General features: G+C 39.7%; 1 protein-coding gene across 1 annotated transcript in view; it reads left to right on the plus strand.

The window, feature by feature from the left end:
* The window catches only part of Trpm (transient receptor potential cation channel, subfamily M), an 86,554-nt gene extending 75,408 nt beyond the window's left edge, over window positions 1-11,146 (plus strand). Inside the window, exons 16-19 of the mRNA XM_071595889.1 lie at window positions 1,365-1,653; window positions 2,289-3,024; window positions 3,067-3,680; window positions 8,712-11,146. Coding sequence (XP_071451990.1) covers window positions 1,365-1,653; window positions 2,289-3,024; window positions 3,067-3,680; window positions 8,712-9,977 — 2,905 coding nt within the window. The 3' untranslated portion in view covers window positions 9,978-11,146. The remainder of the gene's footprint in view (window positions 1-1,364; window positions 1,654-2,288; window positions 3,025-3,066; window positions 3,681-8,711) is intronic.
* The last annotated feature ends 11,301 nt before the right edge of the window (window positions 11,147-22,447 follow it).

Consider the following 22,447-nt stretch of genomic DNA (forward strand, 5'->3'; position numbering starts at 1 on the left):
CCATTCTAAAAACCAGCTTTTGAGTAGATAAGTGTGAATTGTTGAGTCGAATTGGAGCTAATATTTTGAGTTCAGTGTTTTTAACTCGACCAAAATCAGGCTTTTGATTGTCACTTTATTTATACAATCATACTTGCTTCTCCTAAAAAAACTTCCTTCGATACCCCATTCTTACTTCTTCCCTTCATTCCATCCGATATCCCTATCCTATTCCTGCCCCTTCCTCGTTTGCCTAACATTCTCACTTTTTACAGTTGTCAACATCCCATTGAATATCAATATGCTTTGCATCCATTTTTCTTGTCTCAATATGATTTCTCCCAGCAATTCTCTCTCCTCCACCACCATACCTAGCTCTTCCTCATTTGTTTTCTTTTCATTTCTGTCCATTTCACCTTATCTATTCTCCTCCACTCCCACGTTTCAAAATCATCCAATCTACATCTATCATCCTGCTTAAAGGACCATGTTTCAGCACTGTACATAACTGCGCACCATATCAACAACAACAAGCCTTTAGCAACCCTTTTCTTAACATTTTTACTCAAAATCCCTGTTGTCATCAGTTCTCTTCTCCTCATTGTGGATGCTTCTTTGCTTCATTCAATTCTTTTTTTATATCCCCACAACTTTGGCAAGAGCACTTCTGGGAAAGGTAAACTATTCCACATACTTTAGTTTATGACCCCATCTTTTAATGTTTAGCTTTTCTTTTTCTCAAAAACTATATAACTCTTGTTTTGTTTAGATTTATTTTCATCCTATACCTATTGTTCTGACTTCCTGATACACTCAGTAGAGTTTGAAACTCCTTGGCTGACTGACAAACTAAATCTTTGTCATCTGCAAACCTAACTGATTTCAATAATTCCCCGCCATCTTTTATTCCTACCTCCAGTTCTTCCCATGCTTCTTTAATCATTTCCTCCACTTATGCATTGAACAGAAATGGTGATAATGGGTAACCCTGCCTTACACCTCTTCCTAAAACTGCCTATCTGGGCTCTCTGTCACCCACTCGTACCTGAATAGTCTGAGACATGTACAGGTTGCAGATTAGCCTCCTATCCCTCCAATATACTCCCTTTTTCTGCTAAAAATTCATTCATTAACTTTACCCATTTCACTACATGAAATGGTTTCTTGAAATCTACAGAACAGAAAAATTCAATCTGACAGTATGCTGTATGTTCTTCTCTATTAGTGATCTAATTACTATTTAATTTTTGTCCAATTGTTCCTCTATATACGAGTGCTCAGCCTCACTGATATTTCACTTTTAGTCAATTCATTGTTATAGTCAATTTTAATCTCCTCACAAGGATCTGTAGTTTAGTGTTCACCTCTTATCTCTTTCCTTTCAGCCACAAGTTTGCTGTGTGGGCCTGGAACACCTGGAACCCATGTGATGCAACAGCCATAATATTTTTCTTAATTGGAATGGTGTTGAGACTTAAACCCTCGTCCATGTCAGTTGGCCGTGTTATCTACTGTGTGGACATAATATATTGGTACCTGAGGATATTGCACATCCTAGGTGTCAACAAGTATCTGGGACCACTTGTAACAATGATGGGGAAGATGATCAAGAACATGATATATTTTGTTGTGTTGCTTTTGGTTGTTCTCATGTCATTTGGAGTGTGTCGTCAGGTAAGAAACAATTAGTTGTCCTTATTATTTTCTTCGAAATCATACTTGTTAAGTTAAGGTGATAAAAAGACAAAAGATTTTTAAAATATATATTTTTTTAATTGGGACTGAAAAGGCAATTAATGTGATTATGAATAAGGACCATTTGGCTCCCATGTCTTGCACCACTTGTGGATTGCATTCATGTCATTAGATTAAGTTACCTTATCTTCATGACTAGATATTTTCATATACATCACTGCATTGTCAACAAATAGGCAAAGTTTACTGGAAACCTTAGGCCCGATGCCATTAATGTATAAAATAAACAATAGTGGACCGATAATGCTTTCTTGTGGGACATCCGATGTAATGCTTACTACATTGGATGATAGTCCATCTATTACGACCCTCTGCTCAAGGCCTTTTAAAAATTGATGAATCCAGTCAGATACTCACTTATTTATAAGTTCTTGTACACCCTTATCTATGAGTTAAGCTCCTTGACCCTGTCTCATCACAATTCCCAAGTATCCATTTCATGAATCCTTACTTGTCATTTACTATTCCCCAAATTTCACGAATGTGTTTTCCTCCAGGACATGATCTTAATTAATCGTCACACCCGAGTATTTCAACCGATTCTACATTTACAGGCGATCCTGTTCCCAAACAATGATCCCGACTGGATCCTGGCAAAAGAGGTGTTCTTCCAGCCGTACTTCATGTTGTACGGCGAGGTGTTCGCGGACTACATCGACCCTCCTTGCGGGGATGGCCCTGACCAGCAGCCTTGCCAGACTGGCCGCTGGATCACCCCCGCTGTCATGTCCACCTACCTCCTCGTTGCCAATATCCTTCTCATCAACCTTCTCATCGCCGTCTTCAACAACATCTTCAACGAAGTGAACGCCGTCTCGCATCAGGTTTGGATGTTCCAGAGATTCACCGTCGTCATGGAGTACGAGCAGAAGCCCGTCCTACCCCCACCCCTCATCATCTTCTGCCACGTCTACCTGCTCGTCAAGTTCTTCCGCCGGAAGGTCAAAGGGGTGGAGGAGACGTACGACAACGGTCTAAAGCTCTTCCTCGATTCGGTCGACCTTGAACGTCTCCACGACTTCGAGGAGGAATGCGTCGAGGGATACTTCCGTGAGAAGGAGACCCGACTCCAACTGTCCACGGAGGAACGGATCAAGGCGACCAACGAGCGAGTGGAGAACATGCAGCAAAAGATCGAGGACATCGACCAGAAGGAGAATCGTCAGGTTGAGTCGGTGCAGTCGCTCGAATACCGACTGCGGAACCTCGAGGACCTCGCCGAGAAGACTTCTTCCCACCTGGCGGTCATCCACAGGTTCATGGCGACCCACCTTGGGGAGGGGGGCGGTGGTGGAGGAGGAGGAGGAGGAAGTGGTGGAGGAGGCGGTGGAGGTGGAAGTGGTGGAGGTGGTGTTGGTGGTAGTGGTGGTGTTGGTGGTAGTGGTGGAGGGGGCGCGAGAGGAGGACCTCCTGGTGGAGGGGACGGGGACGCCGGTGGTGGGGGCAGGTCCCCCTCCGATGACCGCTTAAGGCGGCCCGAAGACGATCGTCTCCTAATGCCTGGTCCCCCTAGACCCTTCCGCCGGCCTCCGACCCGCTCGCTGACAGAAGTGCGACCGGATTGGTGGCCCGACGCAATGGCCCTCGGTGAGCATCGCCACTTCCGCGCACCACTCCTCACCACCTCGTCCATCGACGAGGACACCCGGAAGGTTGAGCCCTTGGTGGAGGGCGAGAACGAGGACGAGGAAGATGAAGATGCGATCGATGGGGCGGCGGCTGTTGTCTCCTCCGGCGGCGGGTCCGCTTCCCTGGGGGCTACAAAGAGGCCCGTGTCCGCCCAGCTTGGGGCGTCTAAGACATCGCTCCACGAGGGTTACTGGCCGGTTCCGAGCGGGGAGGGTGTGTCGACGTCGAAGGGAGTCGAGGCAGAGGAGAGGAGCGACGAGGTGGATGTGGGGATCCATGAAGACCGGACCGGAGAGGCTTTGAACCTCGAGGTATATGTACGTCTCCCCTCAAGTTAAGTTTCGGTGTCCGTGTGTCTTCATCGTCATCGCCATCGACACGTCGGCATGCCTCCTGGACTTAAACTTGATGCAGACTTCCAGCTTTATCCTTTTACTCACCTTAGATGACCTCTTTCGTTTACCCTGCCCCTAGGGTATTTTCGCTGAGGGAACAGGGGAATAACCGATACTCCACCACCACACATGCAGATTTTACCACGCGAATAGAAAACAGACGATCAAAACAGACATTATTGTTCTTACGACCCGATGATTGGTTGATCACAACCCACGGTTATTCCATATCGATTGCTAAATCAGTATTACTCACCGTGTCATTGGTAGATGAAATTTTCTCTCTTTCTTGTAACACTTTTCATTTGGTCTTCCTCATGTCTTTTTCCCTCCACTTATTTATGATAGAATTGTTTCTGTCTCAAGGCATTTCCAATCTATCTGGTCCTGCTTCTCCGTGTATTGCTTAATAATGTCTTTTCCCCTGTGACATGTCATCTGACTTCTTCCTAGTTTCATATTTTATGCACATTTGGACTTCAGCTTCCATCTCCATCCCCAAGTTTCAGGGGCCACTGTTTTCATTTGGTACACAGTTTTTTCCAATAGTACTCGCTTGTAAATTCAGTCTTATAATCCATCGGTTTTGCCTCCGCTATAGCTGTAATGTAATGTCAGAAACGTAGTTTTTTTTAAATTTGTTCTTCATTCATCTCGATCCTTTGACGGATGATATTTAAGCTTATTTTTTAGCTTCATATAATGATGTTCTTCTTATCGTTTGCATAAACTCTTAAATGCTTAACTTTCGTTTTACAATGGGTCTGTAGTCTCAAGTATTTCAACTGAAGTCTCTTGAATGGCACTACCTGAAAACGGCAGTTGGTGGACGCTGATAGGGTCGATCAGAGTCGGAGTATTTAGTCTCTATCCTCAGAAAAATACTAACCATCTTCTGTCGTGAGGTAAGACTGGAAACCTCTTTCCTGTAGTTAGAAAATAAGTCGCAAGTTCTTGGACTTGGGTCCAGAGACTAAAGACCCAGAGGATAGGATGGTCAGGAAAGATGGCATCCTCTTATAATATTTGTTAATTTTTTAAATACATATTTTATTTTATCTATAATTTTCATAAATGTTACTTGGTTCTTGTGATGAAGTTAAATTATTGTTCAAATTGTGTGATCTAGTCCAAATATTTCTTGATTTGAACATTTTATTCTTCTATTAATTGCCAATCATTTTCTCTAAATCCATTAATACCACGCACGACTTCTGTGTGTATTAATTATGATGTCTACCAATATTCATTGATGAAGTTACCACAATGATGAAGTTTTCTGATTGTCTTTCTTCAATTTATCCACGTTCCTTTTTCCAATTAAAAACCTTGTTTAAGACATAGATGACACTAGACTCAACACTCAAGAGCTCGTCGTTTTTTTCGACACTATATAATATGCACATTGAATTTCTCCTGCTTCCCTCGTCATTTAGGCTTCTAGAACAGAGACAGGGTTAAAACATGTTAATTAAACTCTTTCGATACTTACAGATATGATAGCGGTTTTTTATACAAGAATTATTTTTCTTATCAGTCAATTTCATTCGACACAATTCTTCATACAATTTGCCATCGATTTCACAAATCGCTTATTCAATGACCCACGTCTGAATAATTCTATCACACAACAGCACTATCAGGCTTTAGGAATTACCATCCACATTCCTTCCACCATTAACTCCAATAAGATGGTTGTCATTTAAAAAAGAACTCACGATGGGTTTTTAATGCTAATCCTCCCTTTCATTATTTTACCCTAAGCTTCTTTCTTTGCCGCCTATCTTCAGCTCCTTTCTTCCGTTACTGGAGTCATCCATTTCACTGTCAGCATCCTCATCTTAGATGTTTTCGTGTACTGCATGCGTAGATGTTAGATTTAGGCTTCCACGTCAATTTAGATTGTGTTCGTAAGTGTGATGACAATGGGTTTCGTACTGTTAATAGTGTTGTTATAAAGGTCGTAAATGATCGCAAAAAAATATGTTTTTATAGTGTTTTGAGTTTATGGATTCCCGTTTTCTTATAGTTGTTCCCACTCAGTCGAATGCCTTATGCATTGAAACCCGGTTATATTAAATTTCTGGACTTCCTCGGAACAGGGCGTTGGGAGTCGGTGGATATACGAGAATGGGCGCCCATTCTTGTATGGGCGTTGAGTTACTGACAGGCCGGGTTCGATTCCCGGGGGCGCCTCAGTGCTCCCTCAGCTTTACCCAAGCTGTGTGATGATTTTTTCGGGTACCAGATCTTCCTGGGAAATCGCAAAGGGAACAGGGATAGGATCTGGCCTCCATTATTATCCTGATTTGTGAACTTTTCAGTTCGTATAGGCCTCAGTATTGGGTTCACTCTAGTCTGAACCTGTGATTGGCTACTGTAGTTTTCTTTATTCTTCCTCTGGGGGTTCAATTTTCACGGAGGTGTAGAGCCTGTCAAGAACTTGATCTTCACTTGAATATCTCTGGGATGTTCACTACTATTAAATTTAGGGATGCAAAGTGCCCAGAAAAGCATCGCCCTAGTACTTTCCGGAATTGGATACAATTACGAGTCCTTGAATTGACAGAAACAATGACTGTGTAAACCATCTGATAGAGACAGTTTGTAGCTAGTGATTCGATGGAAAAGAAAGAATTTTCTCCGAAAAAAGCGCTCCGTGTAGCTTGGTGAAGTGAACAAATTAGGGAACAAATGCTTATTCCTAAACCAACCTTGTTTATGCAGGTGGCAATGCGAAGTTTGACTATGGCTAACCCCGAGGAAGGCATTTGAAGGAACTTTGAGAAATATTAGGAAAAGTTAGCGATGAAGTTTTACCCCATCTCTCACAGAAGTCCTTAACTGTTTCAGGATATCAAAGATCTATTTTATTTGCGGGAGATAAAGAAAACTACAAGTATTTTATACATTAGTAGGAACAAAACTTTATATCGCTGGTTCCTTAATCATCTCATAACTTCATACGTTCTTCTAAATCCTGAAAACCTTTCGATCATATCGCCTAAAGTTGTGCTTAAGGGAATTTTAGGGGGTTTTTGTAAACGTAAAATTCAAATAATGATGTAATATATGTCTTTGCCATCTTAGGAGTTAACTCCACTTCTTTAAAAAGCCCTGCTACGAATGTATTCTTAATTTCTCGCTTGCCTGCAGGATCTTTATCTTTGCTCTCCGTTCACGAAGAATTCAATGAAATCCTTGCATAATAGCCTGAAAAACAGTGTAGTGTGTGTAGACAGTGAATCAGGCCTTATCGCCTAACACTGCGATATATGCGTAGGCCACCTAAAATCGCTTGTCGCTTGTGAAGGTTGGTAGTCCCCTGAATAGCATACGTACTTCTTTGCGTTTATGAGTCGCAGGCTACATGCGTTAACGGGGCGCATGTTTCATGACAATTAGACAGTCGCTCCAAACCGGTTTAAAAAAAGTGGTCCAGGAGATGTTGGGGGCGATGGGAGGGAGGACAGGGGATGAAGGACGGGTACAGAGAGATATTAGGACCTGTGAGCACATGGGAACGATAGTCACATGGGAAACCAAACCCTTTTCTTTCCTTTAGGGCATTTCAGTTTAAAACGAAACCTTCAAGTCTCGAAATCGTATACAGCAAAGTTCCAAAATCTTTTTTTCGGCGGCTGTACCATTATTTTGGCTTGATTGGACATTGCTTATGAGAGAGGGTGAAATAAGGATGCATTTGTTTGTTTCGTTTATTTCGAGAAGTTTTTCAACAAAGTGAATTGGATAGAGTTAATAAATGCGTTGCAGAAAGCAGGAGTCGATTGGAGGGATAAGAGACTTATCCGCCTGCCTCGGACTACTCAGAGGCAAGTGATTAATTAGAAAGTCGGGTTGGGGAGTGTCATAGAGAGGGGTAAGGCAGGGGTATCCATTATTACCACCCCCTACTTTTTAACGTATATGTGAATGAACTTGTTAAATAAGTATGGGAAAAACAGTCGAAGGTAAATTCATAAAATTAGTTTGAAATGGAATTAATCAGTTTGCCAGTCAATCAAGGGGTCGCAAGCATTGCTGAGATAATTATACAGTCAATGCGATAGATATGAGACTCAATGTAAACGAAACAAAGGTTATGCGGTTTTGGAGAATGAAGGAAAATAAGTTAAATATTAAAGTAAAAGTTGATTGACTAGAGCAAGTGGAACAGTTTACCCATTTCGGAAGTATACTGGACCAAAATAGTCAAAGTAGTAGGGGCATAAGGAGTAAGGAGGAGAGAACTGATAACAGGGGCGTTGACTAAGGATGTTAAGAAATTATTCGCCAAAACATAAATATGGAGCGTGGTTTTGTACAGCGCGGAAACAAGGCCATTAAAGTAACTCATAGGTGTAGATTGGTAGATTTTAAGATGAGGATGTGAAGAAGGATGGTAAAGGTTAAATTTACTGGAAGGTAAACTAGCAGAGAAGAGTTAGTGATGGTTGGAGAGGAGAGAGGTAATTGTTGAGAGAAATCCAAAGGAGGCAGGAAAGGTCGATGGAGATGGGTATTTGGTATTGGCGATGGTATTTCAAAGACTTTGATAAAAGGGAGAACGAAATATGGACGGCGGAGGGAAAGAATAAGCATTTTGAACGAAATGAAGGGAGAAAGAACTATGTAGGGTTTATTTTCGATGGTTTCAGTCCCTACGTTGTGAAAATTCATGATCACTGAATAATTAAACAGGGTGTTTTTACACAAAAATTTAGTCTTCGTGAAAAAAGGGTTTGTTTTCGTTTAGGGCGTCAGATTATATTTTGTAAGGCGAGACAAAGAAATGTATCGTTGTACCATTTCAGAGTCCATCCAAAGCCTGCCTTAAGCCGCAGACTACCAAATAATAATAAGTTGGCTAGGGGTTAAGGGAATGGGTGGATGGGTGGGTGGGGTGGGGGGGGGCTTGCTATTGCGAAAACTGATCACGTTCCCGTCTTCTAGGACGAGGACGGAATCCAGCTGGACTTCTCCAGCCACCTGTACGAGAGGAGAATGCAGCAACAGGCTAGGGATGCCAAACGGAGAAGGAGTTCGTGTGACACCGAGGATGACTCTCAGGCGACATCGGTGGGGGCACCCCACCCGGGGTCTTCCCGGGGCGGGAAGTCGGCCCACGGCGTCGGCTTCCCCCGCCGCCAACTCAGCCAGACGCAATCCGAGCCGGACATGGAGGAACGACGGAGCGTGAGCTCATCGGTGGGCCACAACGCCCAGGGAGGCATCGGCGGGGCTGCCTCACTCGCCCCGGGCGGCGGTGGTCTTGGGGCCCGCGTCACGTGGGCCGAGCCCCGCATCCAAGTTTTCCCCGCACCACCGCGCTCCATGCTCCTAGCTATGCACGCGGAGTACACGAGCATCACGGACGAACTGGAGACGGTTTGCAGCCTCCTGAGTCCACCTCGAACCCCTCGTCTCCTCTCCCCCCCTCGCCCTCACCTCAACCGCAAGTCCGACTCGGCTGTACTGACCTCCTCCTCCCGGGAACACCTCGGGGGGATCCCGCGCTCGATCAGTCGCACGCGACATATCTCCGAGATGTCTAATCCGGAGATGGCCATCCACATGGAGAAGGAACATCTTAGGGACGCGGAGGAGATCGATTACCAACTGATGGAGGGAGTCATTCAGCGTAGGTTTGCCCGGCAGAGGAACGAGGACAGCGAGGCTCCGGAGAGGAGTTCCTCCGCTGATGACGACCTCGGGAGCAGTAGCGACGACCCGACCGAACTTCACTTCGTCGCCCCACCGACTCGACAGCAGAGACTCCAACAGCAATACCGCACCCGGAGCTATAGCGTGGGACCTGGTTCGGCCAGTGGGAGCACTACAGGCGTGGCATTCCTCACGGTGACCAACGAGGCACCCGAGTACCGCTGTCCTCCGCGTCTCCGCCGTAGTAGCGCGGTGGAGATGAACGAGAACGCGGCCGAAGGGAAGCGGGATAGTACGGGGACGGAGGGTGAGGGAGGTGCTGCATCCGAACAATCGAGTGTCGAGATGCGCCCTACTCCTCCCCCTCCGCCTCCGCGATCGGGGGTACCCGGTGCTTCGGCCGCAATCATCACGTCCCAGTGTCCGCAGATATTCTGCACGGACACAGACGCTGATGGAAGCGAGAGGCTGGTGCCCCCAAGACAGAGAAGACCCTCTCTCGTCACCCTAGAGGACGGCACGAAGATCAACCTGGTGACCGAATCCCTCTGCTAAATTCCGACCGCGGGTCGTTTTTCTTCTTCTTCATCTTCATTTTTATTACAAATGAGTTAGCAACTGGGAACAATCGTCGTAGTGGAGATAACAATTCTGCTTCCATGGCGAACGAACGAGAGCCCATGGGAATATACTACTCTACTTAAGACATTCTTTGGAAAAAAATAATTCATATCGTTGCTAGTAGTAACACGAACTAAGCTTTAAAATTCCATGGTGATATTTTTCTTGTATGTTCATGTAAGTGCAAGAAATTTATTGGCCAATGTTTCGCGAGTGCTCACTTAAAGCATTTTTATTTATTTTTTTTCTTAAAATAATCCTTCCTTCGTCATTATCCTGGTAATTTTTATTTTTTTTTTCAAACCTGGCACAACCGACATCACTTTTGGGGGGAAATTTGGGAGAGGAATTTAGGGAATCTACTGGAAGGCTTTTGGCGTCTTCTTACGTCTATAGTTTCGACGTGTTCGTTCATTGTTGCATTTAAGTTTGGTGAGAACAATGGGAGTGGCGCGTGTGACTTCATCGGTACATCCGCGCATGCGCAAGAGAGAGAGAGACTGGCTCGCTGCTCCCTGAGCTTTAATCAAACTCGAGAATATTGAGTGCGAGTGTGAGTAACCCTCTGCCCATATTAAAGCGTACGCAAAAAAAATAAAAATTTCACCAATCGACAAGTTCAGATGAATTTTATATGTCTTTTCATACTAACAGATAATAGGAATAATATCACGAAAAATTTAAACTGTACATTCACGAACTATGAAATCTATTTTTTATATGATTGGATTTTGCAATTAATTGCATGTATAATTTCAATTTTTATGTGTATCTGAGTAATAATTTTGATAAACTTGCCTTTAGGTAGCTTTTACAATCTGTCAAGGAACTACTAATTGACATTATTTCAACATAATTTCCGGAAATGTACAAAAGCATGTGCACTATGTTGTAAACTCTATAGTCAATTAGGTAACTCCTTTCGATATTTAATTATAAGAAAAAAAATTTAACGTTCCTTGTATTTTTTCATGTTCTCAGTAATTGCTGCTATGATATTATTGTGTAATTAATTATGACATCACAGCTGTGATGATTGTGATCCATCTTGGACCCTTTTTTTTAAGTAAGATTCGTGTCGTTTTTCAAATTTTATTTATAATTAGAAAATAAAGCCTAAATTTTTTTTTTTAATCCTGTAAAGATTTTAACTCATATAATTAAAGCTATGGTACATATCTCATCAACTATGTTGTCACAATCGTGAAGGACAATCATGTTTCATGTTATCAGCTAATTTTCCTCTCGTGAAACATTTTGACATGCTCAGGTACATTATTTTTCTAACTTATCTTCTGCAATAAATGAAATAATTAAGTTCACACTGTTTGTGAAATCTTTAAGTCTGAAAAAAAATATAAGTAATGTTTCTTGTAAATCGAGATCTAATTGTAATTACTAGTGAACTCTTCCTATCAAAAAAAAATATAAATATGTATGATTCAGAAAGTTAAGGATTGTAAGGAAGTGTCTTATGCTCCTGTCTTCCATTCTGAATGGCTGATCCACAATGATAAATGCTGAGGGTGATTTTAAGGAACGTATCCATATTATGAAATAACTTTCTTCGAAAAGAAACAACGCTGCTTGACTTTAGTGATCCTATGATTTCAAGTTGTTGAAAGAAATCCGTTTGTGAAATTCATTTCCACATTTAACGAAGAAAATCTTTTAATGAATTTTGAACAGCAAAAAAAAAAGTGTTTCTCTAAATAGGTACTTAATTAAAAAAAAAAAACTTTGTTATCTAGCTGTCGGCAATTCGCTGAAATTGAAGAATTTAAATGGTTAATGTACTGTTATTTTTTAACCATTCTAATAATACAACAATGTTTTAGATAAGGATTAAATGAATTATTTGTGAAATGCATCGATCAACAAGAGTTGGAGGGGGGAGGGAAACTTTAAATGTGGTGTGTTTTATTGTAAATTCAGTGGATGGTTGAAACATTGGGATAATTCAATCATCATGTGATTTGGAAATTTTGACCACATTTTTTCCTGAATTGTTCACCCCAAAACCCCTTCTCCTCCTAACCACCCACCCCCCTTACCCCCCTCCTCCCTTTGCATTGACTTTAAGTGTGTTATGAAATGAATTGTGCAACCCCATATGAAGAAGAAAACTGTTGAAAAGGAAGAAAATATAACGGAAATTTGTTTGATTGGTTCCTTTGTTGTAATATCAGCTCATCAACAGTTTTTTTTTTAAATAACAATACAAGCATTAATACAGGAATATGCTAATGATTGATGTGAATGGAGAAGAAACTCAATTCTGCTGCGATATTTTAAACCGGCAATGAAACTTATGCGTTGATTTATTTTTTTCTGTGTTCTCCAAAATGCTGAAGTTTGTCTCATCAATAGACAAGAAAAATATCACAAATTCCGAACAAGTTAACAAATAAATATAATAATAATTGTAAATGAGCTGTGGATGAATAGTTTGGTAAATAAATTCGTTAATTTTACAGAGGAGAAAAAGTATGATTTTTTCGTCACAATGTACTGGCTGCTCACCCATGTAGCGTGTGACACCCAAAGGCAATCCTCTCATGTACGCAAGGCTCTCTTTAAACCGACTATGGATCATCTTAGCAAAATACTTTGGTAGCCTTATCTTTTGAATTTTCCTTGATAGTTGTACACACATGAGAAACTACTGTTACAACTATGTAGACCTGCGATATAATGGTCAAATTATAGTATAAGATGGTGATAATCAGAGTGTCTATCACAATACTTCGAGTGTTTGATTATAAATTGATTTAATTAATTTGATGTGAGTAAATTAGCAATCACATGTTTTACTCTCTCTCTCATTTATGTCTAGGAATGAAGTTGTGACACATGGAAAAGCACTTCTTTGTGAGGGGAAAAAGGGAAGCAGAAGTAGTAAAGAGATTGGTAGAGGACCACAGAAAGAAATTAGGTAGACTCATGGTAAGCACGTGGTATCATTGAAATTTTAAAAATTTTATGGTGTAAGATTAGCATATGGAGGCGATCATTTTATAATTTGATTTCCAAGAAGTGAAATCCTTTCCTAAGCGATCTGTTACAAACTTAATAGAAAATTGGCATTATATGTATAATATGACCTTATTTGACCTAATGTAGCAGTCATGCTTCCAAGGGGATCGAGGTGGTGTGGTGGCTATCGTACTGGTTCCCCACCCAGAGGGGCTGGGTTCAAATCCCGGCGGTGTTGAATATTTTTCAGAGGTATCTCGATCCGTACTTTGAGGTGCTTTGTGGAGGGCACTTTGAGAGAGTACGCCGTCCGTCGGATGGGACGTTAAGCTGCGGACCCCTTGGCGCCTTTCGTAAAGAGTAGGCTAATGCCGATGCCAGGTTTCTCTCCACTCTTCATCCTTTCCTGTCCATCCCCTATGGCGCAAATGACCTCAGCTGTTGGTCGCCTCCCCTAAATACTTATACTCATGCTTACAGCTAATTTTATCACTCACAAATGTTACAAATGAGCCTGCAAAAACTCTTTCTGTCATGTTTTCCTGAACCAATTAAGCAGGTAGTTCCACTGGAATGTGAAATATTTCCACAGCCTTGTCTTATTTCATTTCTTTGGAAGTCTTCACTATTTTGAAATGCTTAGATCTAACATCTCTACACTGTTCTGACATCTTGAGAACCTATTATCCATTTTTATCCTCCTACTAATCGTTCTTAATGGCCATGGGGTAAATATCGTGATTTATTGTGATTAACTTTTGTAAATTATTACCACTACTGTTATACTCTATAACTCAATTCTGTTGTTGTCGAAAGATCTATGCATAGAAAAATATTCCTAAATAGGAATGAATATTTTTTATCTCATTTCTAAAATTTACATAAGTTACTCTATGTTTAAATGTATGCAGTATCATATACCTTGAATGGATGCATTTTCTCAAATATATCCTTTTTTTTTTGTTACATCATGTAAACTATATCTCAATCATCTTATGTATTTTTATGAGGACTAAATAATGACTTGGTTCAGCATCCATGGCAGATGAATTTGTAAATTGATCTTGCTGTTCTTAAATCTATATCCTAGCATGATATAATCTAAATGGCATCTATCTATCTCTCTGGATCTCCTTTACATTTTTCCCAATTTACCTATATCTTTTGTGGCATTTAAACTTCATGATGCATATTTAGTTTCATTATAATTAAACATTCTTTGCTGTAAACTCTTGTTTTTTTACCTAGGTCATTCCTTGTCCCTGAATCCATATCACTCCCATCCCTGTGACTACCATTATTACATTTCAAATATCTCAATATATCAAGTTTTCCCTTTACTTGTATATAATCCCATTCATTCTTTCCATTTCACCTTGTGCAGCCCTACCATGATACTATTTCTTCTCTCCGTCTTCTGCTTGATGTTTTTAATCTTCCCTGTTCTCCACATTGTCCTAATATACCATATCACTCTTCAGTTTCATTTCTCTTCTCTGTCTCCTGTATTGTGGGAGAAAATTTGTTTCACTTTAATTTTGATTTCAATCAGTAATCTAAGTTTGTCACACTTTTATATTTCACATTACTTAAGTTCATCAATACCCAAGGCTAATTTTAATGACAAATCCTGGAAAATGTTGCTGAGTGAATTTGAAACAAACAGTCATACCAAATTGTGCAGGGGAAAATAGGAGACATTGTCACACAATAGTTTGAAATCAGTGTTGTCACTTTAATACTGGCACTTGATATTTCACAATAATAATCAAACGTATGCCTTTATCTTTCAGGATGTCAATGTAAAACTAAAGGAGGTATTCAGAACAAGCATTCTAGAAACAAGGCGTGACTGGTACAGAGATATCAAAGCCATGAGGGTGGCTTATTAACAGTAAAATAGTGTTACTATCATAAATGCTTCTTTGGCAATGCTTACATGTGCATTTAATCTTAAATGTGCCCTTAAATTGGTTTGCACTAACTTGCATAACAGTAACTAATTTTTACAGTTAAAAAAAGAGACCATTTTCGGCAAATAGTGAGACATGCATAGTGAATATATGGGAAAACAAACAAATTTAAAAGGATTTAGCTGGTATGTTGAAGTTATTTCTTATTACATGGTCATCAGCTTTTAATGGCTATCTTGGCTCTTCAACCATTGATCTTCTCTAGTCTTTGCTAGAATTTTCATCTCTTCACAAGAGGCACAGTTCAATTTGCTCATATGTACGTGTTTCATGAATGAAAGTCTCCATTGTCCTCTTCCCTTTTCTCAAAAACTTTTTCCACTCTGATATTGTTTCAAAATAGGAGTGAGTATGAATTTGGTCTATAATTGTGAATGATATATATTTAACGTAAAGCTCGTATGTAATAAGATGTTAAACATGTACGGAACTGTAACAATCCCTAAAGAGTTCCAGATGCTTGCCTGCCACCTCATGGTGAAAATCACAATTACATTACCTTGGTTTACTCTTTTGCCTGTTTCCTAAATTGGTAGCGTAATGAATTATTATTTGGTCTAACCAATGGAGGCATGAAGTGATAATTAAAAGACAAAAACTCTACAACTTTGAAGTCTTTAAGGAGAAGCCAGAAATTAGGAAGATTCCATGCCAATTCAGAGCAGAATGTCGTTACAGTAAAATGCAAAATTTCAATCATAAAGAAACTGAAAAATATTTATTAAAGGTATCCTTGTCGGCCGGATTCTCAGCTGAATGAATGTACCACCAGGTCGCATTGTGCAACGAATCTTTTATTTATTCAAAATATAGCAATTTAATATCAGGGCGGTAGAACAATAACCCTTCCCCTTTTGACAAAGCGTTTATTACAAACATGTTATCACAATAGATATGTACATCGGTAAATTCAGGTGAGATGGAAAATTCATGTTTCCCGCCATCAGGGCCGCTAATGCCTCAGCTTCTATATGGATCATTCTTCATATTAAGCCCAAATTTCAGTAGTGTCCATATCTGGGATGGACCGGATAACCTGAAATAGAGTAGTATCAAAAAACACATCCAATGAAAACAAGAAATTTAGGAAAGGAATGTGGCCGGTGCCACAGTTGCTTCGCCCACAACTCTTTGGTCCATTTTGGAGGATGCTGTGCCATGTCTCGAATCACAAAATAAGATAGCACCTTAATGAAGACACACCAGGAAATGAAACCAACAGTTTAGGAATATCTTGTGGTCGAATAGTTTCAATTATAGAGGTAATATACTAACTTCTGTTGAAGGAATTATATTTTAAGTAAAGCTGCATAAGTTTCTTGTCAATTAACATACCTAAACACAATGTTCCTGTCATCAATTCTCTCTCCTTGTAAAAGCTTCTGTGCCTAGCACAAAGAAAAAACTCTACTCCTTATGTCTCTACTAATATGACCATTTTGGTCCAAAACACTTCCTAGATACATAAAATGTCCCATCTGCTCCAGTTTTTGTCCTCCTATTTTAACATTTAGCTAAGCTTTCCTCTCCCTAGGAAACGGGATAATCTAGGTTTTCCTTACATTTACTATCATCCTATACCTATTGCACTGGCATTCTGATGTGCTCAGTGGTCCTTGTACCCCTTGGCTGACTGACAAACTAAAGCTTGATCATCAGCAAACCTAATTGATTTTATGAATCGCACACCAACTTTCATTCCCCTCTCCAGTTCTTCCCATGCCCCTTCAACCATTTCCTCCATATATACATATGTTGAACACTTACATGTCTCACTAAGCAACAGAATACTGTGTGGCTCTTACCTTTTGTCTGGCTCCTACCCTGAAACCAACTGGCATCAGTCAGCTTAACATGAACAATTTCTAGTCATTAATCCTGCTAGCGTAGCCCAAGGGGTCATCAGAATGCACAAGTCCTTCCACCAAGTCAAGGTTGTAGTCCATGGGGAGGGACTTGCATGATACCTATGGAAATTTAAGACTTAAAAGGATGTCATGACAATGAAATACACATGGAAACATTTTATCCAATCATTAATATAATGAGATTCTTCTAAATTACACAAAATCTACACCCAAAGCACAGATAACCTTTTTTAAGCCATTAACCACAGTAATCAACCTATAGGCTGGTATAAAAGCTGAAGGTCACTGTAGAGCTTAACTAATGACAACCCTACAAGGCAAAATGTGAAATTCACACTCCTTAGCAGGGTTATAATGGGGCTCAGTATCTTGTACTCTGTCCCAACTGTGGTTCCCCTGTAAGATCTGGTACACAAAAAAACACATGGCTAGAGTGAAGCTGAGAGTGTCCAGAGGTATCAACCAACACCTACTGGGATATCACGCTCCAAAAACTAACTTAACTGAAAAGAAAAACATTAGAACTATATGTATTCCAATAAAGTTTTGAAGTAATTCTACAGAAAAGTTCTCAATATGCAAAAGAAATAACTTTTATGTTATTTCAACCACAACATTGCCTTATATTGTCCTTAGCAGTACAATTGACTCGTGACTGACTAAATAACATCCTCAGAAGCAAAGAGAATAAGCAAGCATAAGATTTATATTGCTAGGGAAAGAAGGGATAGCAAAGGGATGATTGAGATGTGAGGGGAAATAGAGGTCTATGTTTAAGACTTTGGGCCATGATACATTTTGTCCTTGGCAAGGGGGGGGGGTAATAGGGGTCCAGAAAGAGAGGGAATCAAGATATAGGGGGGTTCAGGAGAAGAGATATTCAGTTTGGGATTAGGAGGGTACAGAATGAGGTGACAGGGAGGGAGATGGGTGAGAATATTTCTAGTGTGATTAAATGAGCAAACTTTCATAACTTTTTTCATGTCTGGTAATTATGACATATTCTGTAATTCAAAGAGTTATTTAGTCTGAAAAATAAATTTATAAAATTAAAATTGCATTATTGGTGAATGAACATGGTCATTTGAATTTACATATATTCCCATTCTGTGGAAATATTTATCCACATGTCCATATGAATTCAGCTCATTGGTAACAAATTGAGGCTCTGGTAGTCCAGTGGAAGGAGCACTGATCTACAGACCAGAGGGTTCTGGTTCAATTTCGAATAACACCTATAGGTACCCCCAGCTTCACCAAATCTGTATAGCTTTTTGGGTACCTGGTATTCCTAGGAAACCACATGTGACACAGGGAAAGGAACTGTCCTGCCCCATTACCATTATTATCCCAGACATGTTGGATTTCACATACCCCAACGGGTCTAAGTATTAAGTGCAATTACGCTCTAATCTTTATCAATTAGACAAACCTTTTGATTCATTACTTTGAATATAACAAGACATACTTAAGCAAGAGGAACGTGGCCATCAAACTGAAGGAATAGTAGCCTACATGAACTTGACATCAAAATAGCTTCCATGTTAGTTTTCAGTCCTGATATTTATGCCATCACAACTTCAGTGGCTGGACCTGAAAAATGTGTTCACCACATAAGCTTAATGGAAACAAAATAGAATTCATCAACACTCATTGAAGGAGTAAAATACATTTTCACTCTCAATTCTTTGTCTATTCAAAATTAGATTGGATGCATCTCAATACTGTCGAGATATTTAACATTTTCCCACCTTTCCCTAAAATCAGAATAATTTCTAAGAGTATCCTACAAAATATTTTGTTAATCCCAGGACAAAATTCTACAAAAAAAACCCACCAGAATGACCAATATATTTTCCTGAAGGCTTCATCTTTACACTAATCTATGAGCAAAGGGCAAATGATCATGATGCTCTAGCCTAATCCCAGTACTTTTTTATAAAATATCACACAATGATTGTCGTTTGACAGTCTACCCTATTAAAGTAAGTGTTGGACGGACAAAGACTGCACACACCTACATTTCTAAGCCTTGCTTTAACAAAACAAATATGACACCCCACACTACAGTTCCTCAACACTGCGTACCCCCTTCTATTCCCATTCATTCAGTACAAAATCCTTAGCCTTCTACTACCCCTACCTTACTCACTTGCCGAACTTCCTCCCCTCTAAATACATCTTTAACATCCCATTGCTAGTGAAAATACTCAGCATCCACCTTTCCTGCCTCCTTTGGATTTATTGAACAACCCTCTCTCCTTCTCTCCCACCATGCCAAGCACTTGGCTTGTTTGTTTAGCTGCATTCCACACCTGTTCCAATATGTTCAGCAATGTTTGCAACCCCTTGGGTGATGGGCAAACCAAAGCTTGGTCATCAGCAAACTGAACTAATTTTATTCCCATTGACTCCAGTTCTTTCATTCTTAGCTCCAGTTCTTCCCATGCCTCTTTAAACATTTCTTCCACATATATGTTGAAAAGCACAGTTGATAATGGACACTCCTATTTTACCCCCCTCTTCCCAACTTTGCCTATCCAGACCCTCCATCTGCCACTTAAACCTAAGCAGTCTGAGGTGCATGCAGGTTGTGGATAAGTCTCCTTTCCCAATAATCTACTTGTACTCCTATTTTCTGCAATTAAATCATTTGTTTTTCCTAATTCACTCTATCTAATAACTTTTTTTTAATTTAAGAAACAAAAACCCTGATTGTACTCCATGTTCCTCTCTATCAGTGACCTCATTCTATGGCATCGCACGTGCCTCCACCGTTCCTCACCCAAACTGATCATCCCATAAGCAATCATTTGCCCTGCTCTCCACCCTATTGTTAATGATCTTGAGTCCCACTTTAGCTGCATTCAAAATCAAAATCATGTTTCATCATGATTAATAAACCAAATTCTCTAGTCCTCACATGGCTGCCTTTCCCTTTTTTGGGATAGGATCTGACGAAGTCTTCCAGCCAAATTCCTATCGCGTAAATGCTATGAATTAGTCCATATATACTCTTCCTTCCATTTCCTCCAACACCCTTAACTAGGCCCCGGTAACAGTACCACAATTTTATTCTTAAATTAGCATGGATCATAATTAGTACATTGAACTACATAAATAACCAGATATGAATTCAAACGATCACTTCCATTTCAAAAATCAGCAGCCAAGGCTTCACCACAAAAGACTAATTTGTTTGAAGATTTTTATATCACACTTTCACTGGTTGCATAGCGATCAAAAGAAATTCAAAAAATGTTTACACTAACTTGAATAATCTGAGCCATGTCATGTGATATTTGCAATCACAATCTAGTCTATCAAATACTAGTCAGTTCATCACCTTAACTGCCAGCAGATAGAGGTCATGCCGCAGACCGGAATAGGACTTCAGTAATAATAGTGCTAGGGTTGTCTAGGGTAAGATTCTTTCAATTCAAGCAGAGGTGAAAGCAAGGGTCATTTGGCCAGTGAAATAACACTCAAACCCAGGTTTGCAGTCAAGATTTGAAAATACGAACTCAAATGTACCGCGGCAAAACCGACCAAGACTCGAGTATTTCATGCAATCAAAATGTATTCTAGACATGCAGATAATGTTTTGTAGAAAAAAAGAGGGAAAGTTGAAGAGGAAGAAAGGATTTTTGAACTTTAAACTGGTTCTCATTCTGTTAGCTAAGGTGTAGTAAGTTTTAGCCTTCAACGAGTGTCGGTAGGTAAATGAGATATTAGCAAAACTAGAATCTAATACCTACTTGTTGACAGTAAGAGAAGGCATAATTATTACTGCCAAGAATTGTGCTAGTAAAAATTTTCATGCCAGTGAACCAGGGCTTATTAACGTTACTTCATATGTGGGAATGAGTTCGTAAGTTCCATTGAATTTTTGGAATAAGAAATTGCAATTTATTTTTTTATTTTCCTGTAGTGTTGAAACTCGTTTTATCGAATAAATGGAACCTATCCTATGGATATAGATTAAAGGAACTTTTTACATGGTAAAGGGTATAGAAATTTCATGGATTGATACTGGTGATTTTTTAAAATTTAAGTGGAATTTTTAATCTTGATTTCAATTTTTACAAATGTGCTTATGACCTACGACCTGTATAACAACCCGCGTCCAATGGCATGACCCCTATTTAGAGTACCAAAGCAGAGGTAAGTATGATTTGTGAGGGGTGGAGTGAGATGATTTGGAAGTCACCGTCCTGTGACGATGATCTCCCTCTTGATTAGCAGTAAAATCTATGGTGCCGATAACGGGAAATAAACCCTGAAATAAATAGTTACGGTCTCTATTCTCTCCGTTCTCCAATAGATACAGCTCTCCCTTTCAACTCACGTACAGAAAAGACACCTCTGGTCATTCTTTCGAAAAAAAATTTTTCTCTTGCCTACAGCGAAGGAAGAACCTTTAAGTAACATGGGGAGGAATTATTTCACCTATAGCAACAAGAAATTCGAAAATTCTTCCCTCCCTAAGAAATAGAGTACCCTGACGTTCATCTTTCCCTGGGTACTGGATGCTGATAGGTACCTATCCACCAAGTGTAGTGTATGAAGAACATGGATTATTCATTAATATTATCACATACGACCTAGATCTCATTTATTTACATCCCAATTGTTTCTCAAGAGATCACACTTGGTGAATGAAGTTTTAAAGCACACAAAATATTCGTACTTAAGGAATAAAACTTTTGAAAAATGTCCTTGCAATTCTGCCTTTTTTTATAAATAACAAATACAGTTCTAAAATCAACTCCTATAAGTTCTTTACTCATCAAATAGAAAACAGTCAATATCTAATATGTTCATTGGATAGTAAGTATCAATAATATTAACAAATAAAAAAACATTTAACCAAATATTCAAATCGCCACAGTTTATGTTACACATTCTCCCTTCTGCTGCTTGAAATTTGCCATAAAATTAAAACATCATCAAGTGATCATTGTGCAGAAAAAATAGGCTCACATAAAAGTTAGTGACATGTGGATATTATTTGATCAGCGGAGAGAGATAGAGGACAACTATTATTTTACCGGGAGGTTTCAATTTTCAGCACTTGGTGTTCAGTGAATTCCTACCCCAAGAGCAGGGAATTGAATCCTTGTGGTAGTAGTGGTATGCTAAAGTTATAGGAAAAGAACGGCGTGCTTTCATTGAGTATATGTTTATCAGTGGTGCCTGACATCGATAACTTCTACAGAAGCTTGTTCACTTTATATATCATTGTTTTCGACAGGACATTTTGTGTTCATTTCCCTCATATTAGCATTCATTATAATCTTCTTTTGTATATGGTAGAAAATAATAACTTGATATTTTTAATTTAGTACCCTGCAAGCCACCGCTAGGGTGTGTGTCAGGGTGTGAATACGCCACAGACAAATTTTGATGGGAATATTACCCTACTGCAGTCGGACAATGTTATTCTGATCCCTTATTGTTAGTGGAAAAAATGACATCTTAAATCTATCTGTTCTACACTTGATCTCTTTAATTTTATTGACATGATCTCTCCTGCCAATACACAATGGGGGTAATAATACATTTTCAACATAACTGCTAAAGAGAC

This window comes from Hetaerina americana, unplaced genomic scaffold, assembly GCF_022747635.1.
Source record: "Hetaerina americana unplaced genomic scaffold, ioHetAmer1.1.p SCAF_1, whole genome shotgun sequence".
NCBI lineage: Eukaryota > Metazoa > Arthropoda > Insecta > Odonata > Calopterygidae > Hetaerina > Hetaerina americana.